Here is a 5,002-nt window from a genome sequence, read left to right as displayed (position 1 = left end):
TTCTATTAATGTCTCAAACATCGTTACTAATGTTGAGAACACCTTCCTTCTCCATGCGTGTACCGGGACCCCAAACACTTGAACCCGCGCGAATCATAATCCCCCTGAGTCACTTGATTCCCACTCTATCAATATTTTGAACCATTGTTGGAACTCACTTCAGACTTCTTCACCAACTCCTTCAGATATTCTTCATCATCAACTTTCAAAAATACTTTGTCTTCCTTCAATGGAATCACCTTTATAGATGTGATTCCTTCTTCGACCATAAGATCCTGTAGTATATGTATTTGGTTGGCATTGCGAACAAACCCGACAAAATCTTTTTTAGCCCAAGTCATCTCTTCATCGTTCGCAATTATCACAATTTCAGCATCGTTCCTAACTTCTTCTTTTTTATTTCCTTCTTTTGATTTTGGTCTCCACACCTTCATCTTAGTATTGATTTATTCTTCTCTCTTATTCATTGTTGCTTTTGCATATGTCTTTTCTTCTCTTATAAAATTCTGCCCATCAAACCTGTTTTGATCCTCGTCAAGTTGATAACTTTGTCATGTTGTTGGTTAATTTTGACCTTCTCTTCATTCTTTTGCTGAGATTATAAACACTCAATTTCCTGTTATGCATCGAGAACATATAAATGTTAACCCATAGCTTATAGGATCCAAACCAAACACCCAATTATTCCTCAAGGCAATTTGAATTTTTGGATTTTTATGTCAGCATATTTAATTAAGCCAAAAATTTGTCCCACACTATTCATTTTCCTTGCTATGTAAACATCGATAACCTTTTCTCAACGTTTAATAGCTTTTTTCATTTCTCTTTCGCTTATCTCTTCTCGAAGGTTATTGACATAACAAGTTTTTATCCCATCCTCGATCATTTTGATCTTATCGTCACAATCACTTCCCGATCCATGTACTCTCCTCCTTCTTGAACATACGTAGATCTATCTCTCGCTCTATCATGTTTCTCCTTGTTATTAAAAGAATTAGATAATGGATTATATAACTAATTTTGGAGCATAGTCCCTTTACACTTGTCCCAAGTCCGAATCATAAAACAAGACAAGAGTTTTTACATGTTTCTTTTTCTTCTAAGAGAAACGCACGTGGTTGATCAAGTGTCGTTTAGACATTTTTGTGACATAGATGAGGTCCCCACTTTAATACAAAACGACACCTCATTTCGCGGTCCCGTCACACTAACAAAATCGTTGAGAATTCGAATTTTTAAAGTCTTGTTATTATAAATACGCAATAGATTTATTAAAAAAAAAAAAACTTATCCCAAAAATATAAAAATCGTTGCGAAAGAGAACGAGTTGACTCAGTGGAAAAATGGGAGAAGAGGTGACTCGGATTATGATCGGAGTGAACGAGTCAAGCTTGAAGGGTTATCCACATCCTTCGATCAGTAGCAAAGGTGCTTTCGAATGGACGATCAAGAAGATTGTTCGGAGCAATGTTTCTTCTTTCAATCTTCTTTTTCTTCATGTTCAAGTTCCTGATGAAGATGGTTGGTTTTGTTCCTTTTTCTCTTTACCAATTGATTTTTTTTGTGGTTCAGTTCTTTAATTTCAATTCTTGATTTCTGTTCGAATTAATTTATTGTATGTAACTTCTGTTGATCATTTGAGCTTATCTAAGGAGATAAAAAAACCTTATGTGAGTGGTTAGGAAAATTTATAGAAATAGCTTATGATATGTCTATAAGTTGTTTTCGAGTTATTGCAATAAGTTCTCTAGGATAACCTATGAAAACATTATAGTTTGTATGAAATAGCTTATTCATAAGTACTCAAAAGATAAGCGCTTAACTAAACTATTTATCCAAGTATAACCTAACCTATGATGGATATCAGTGGTGATTTTTGTGCTCGCCGCAATGATAAATATTGGCCGACATTGTGGGTTTTTCCGCCATAATCTGCTATGGTGACGTCACTAAGTAGCGGGTATGGCTGTATTTTTGCTCTCTGTCATGGACCACCATGGACAACACTTATATTATAAGTGCTTAACTAAGTTGTTCACTAAAATACATCTTAAGTTGTTCACCATATTGCATCCCTATGGTATTTGGTCTTTAATGTTACCAATATCAACATTTCCGGTGATGAAGAATTTATCAGCTCTAGCTTTGATAGCCTGCTGAGGGAAAGTATCTTTCTTTATTTTGCATTTTCCTTCTTGTTTCTGTGATCTGACCCTTTGTTTTGAACATGAATGTAATCCAGTGAGGCATATATTTACTTTTTATAAAGCAAAATAAAGGACATGTGTTTTGTTTCTTGTAGGTTACGAGGACGTGGATAGTATCTATGCATCTAATGAAGACTTTAAGAACATGAAAGAGAAAGAAAGGGTTAGAGGGACTCATCTGCTGGAATACTTTGTCAATAGGTGTAATGAAATTGGGGTAATATTTTTTCTGCTCTACTTGTGATTTTAGAAATTGTTTGGATAAACTTCTCCATAAGCACTTATGATAAAAGAAATATTTAAAGAATCTTGTAAAAACTAAGGTTTTTAAACAAGAATTTCTCATAGAAGTTGAAATTAGCTATTGTATCTTAATTTTTTTAGAAGCTGTTGTTTAACTTCTTCATAAACAGACAGATTCTTTACTGTCAAGAATCATTGACTGTTGGGTGAATATTGGACAACTCGTATTATTGGCTGTCAAGGAATATGACTTGTTTGATCTTCATCTGATGTACTGAGATTTATGACCGCTAGACCACATGACATGACTGTAGTGAATCTAAATCCTTCGTAAACATTTATAATATGCCTGCCGACAAGCTAAATACTTATATGTTTGTAGGTGTCCTGTCAAGCATGGATTAGGCAGGGCGACCCCAAAGATGTGATATTGAATGAGGTGAAACGGCTACGTCCAGATTTACTAGTTGTGGGAAGCAGAGGTCTTGGACCTTTCCAAAAGTATGTGCTCGGTCTCTTTTTCCATTATGAATTGTCCAATTTCTTATGAAATTTCAAGAGTGCATCGTAGCTTCTGGTCAATTTATTACTCTGAAGTATGTTACTAGGATTTAATTGACATAGCTAACTGTTATAAATGATGTGTTATATTAGAGCAATGATGATGTTTATAAATAAAGTTGTGAATGTCTATTGAAGTATGATACAATTGAAAAAGAAAAATGTGTATGAAACCTACATGTGATGACTTTCTTGAAGTTTTGAATATATATTGGCTCAATTTGTTCAACTAGTGAATCACCGATTCAATTGGTTCAATCAGTTCACCAGTTCGACGAGTAACTTACTTACGGTCAATAACAGTTTTGAGTTATCATGTTTGCAGGGTTTTTGTTGGCACTGTTAGTGAATTTTGTTGGAAGCATGCTGAATGCCCTGTCATGACTATCAAACGCAGTGCAGATGAAACTCCAAGGGACCCTGTTGATGACTAGTATTTTGTAGATTACCTATGTTGGTGGAGTTGAAAAATCAAAAAACAAATATTGGACATAATTCAGTAGTGTATGAACTATGGAATTGTTCAGGGTAGGAACATGAGCATGATCTCAAAGTTTATTGAGCTTGCTTGCCCTTGTTCCCTCTCTGCTTTATCTGTATCTTTCTGCATTTGTTGATTTCTTTGAATGTACAAAGCTATCTGTTTGTGTGGTTTGTATTCTGTATTGCTTGTAATACAATTGTGATATTTTTCCATTATTTATGTTAAATTTGTAGATGTAGATCATGTTTACACCATTATGATGGTGCTTTCTAACCAAAGCTAACTTCATGATCGAAGTGATATGGCATGTTCTAACCAAAGCTAATTTCATGATAGGAGTGATAGCTTCATACTTAGTTTTGAGAAAGATATCTTACTTTTATTTCATGCTTTCATTTGAATTCTTTAGAAGATTACAATTGGTAAAAATAGACATCTAAAGATTAACACATGTTGGTTGAAGCTGTTATGCATATAGAACATTCATATATATAAAATGTATGCGATCTGATTTGTCGAAATGTTTACCACACAATTTATAAAATTTTATTATCAGATTAAACAAAATATCCTCGGATCATAATATATAAAGAGATTAATTGAAATACACTGTCAGTGTAAAAGAGTTTTACACCATCAGTTAATTATAGACGTCGAATATTAAAAAAAAATTGACTTTTATTTTAAAAATCTATAAAGTAATACAAACGGATGATGGTGATGAATTGACTATGTAAAATTTTTTACACTGACAGTGTATAGTAATTAATCTGATTTATAAAATATTAATATTAAATTATCAAATTTAACAAAGAGATTAATTAGTATACACTGTCAGTTTAAAAAATTTTACACCGTCGATTCATCACCATCATCCGTTTGTATTACTTTATAAATTTTTAAAATAAAAGTCAAACTTCTTTTAATATCCGACGTCTATGATTAATTGACGGTGTAAAATCCTTTTACACCGTCAGTATATTTCAATTAAACTCTATTCGGACACAAGAAACGGCATATGTATATTTTCATTATGTTTATGGACCAGGGATATCTTTAAAATTAATTATTAGTTTAACTTACATAATAATTATTATTTTTAACATAGGTTAACTAAATTTCAATAAAATATTAATTTTAATCAACTTACAAAATATATTACTTTTATTTATTATTTTAAAAAATTAATTAATATTTGCTTAAAAGAAATACCCTTTAAATTAAAAACATAGGTTAATTAAACAAAGTCATTTTTCTAAAGCAAAATTATCATAATTGATTTAAATCCATATTAATTTTCATGGGCTTCATCCTATAAGAATACATAATAAAAAATTTAGTTTGTATTCCAACGTTAATTATCAAGATATTTGTATGAATCATTTGTATTGTTTATCATGATTGTTGTTGGTGAGAAATTTCTCCTTATTTCTTTTGGATTGTAAAGGGTTAGAGTACTCCATGTTGAGATATTAAGATATAATCCAAAATGAATTTTGTGGCTCAA

The 5,002-nt window shown here is 31.9% G+C and overlaps 1 protein-coding gene across 1 annotated transcript; it reads left to right on the top strand.

The window, feature by feature from the left end:
- The first annotated feature begins 1,235 nt into the window (after positions 1 to 1,235).
- On the top strand, positions 1,236 to 3,733 carry LOC127119465 (universal stress protein A-like protein). The gene is made up of 4 exons (XM_051049703.1): positions 1,236 to 1,521; positions 2,303 to 2,424; positions 2,833 to 2,951; positions 3,337 to 3,733. Exons 1-4 carry the CDS (start codon positions 1,344 to 1,346, stop codon positions 3,443 to 3,445), a joined length of 528 nt encoding a protein of 175 aa, XP_050905660.1. The 5' UTR covers positions 1,236 to 1,343; the 3' UTR covers positions 3,446 to 3,733.
- The last annotated feature ends 1,269 nt before the right edge of the window (positions 3,734 to 5,002 follow it).

This window comes from Lathyrus oleraceus, chromosome 1, assembly GCF_024323335.1.
Source record: "Lathyrus oleraceus cultivar Zhongwan6 chromosome 1, CAAS_Psat_ZW6_1.0, whole genome shotgun sequence".
Lineage (NCBI taxonomy): Eukaryota > Viridiplantae > Streptophyta > Magnoliopsida > Fabales > Fabaceae > Lathyrus > Lathyrus oleraceus.
The sequence above is the reverse complement of the archived record's forward strand: the minus strand, read 5'-3'. Positions and strand labels throughout refer to the sequence as shown.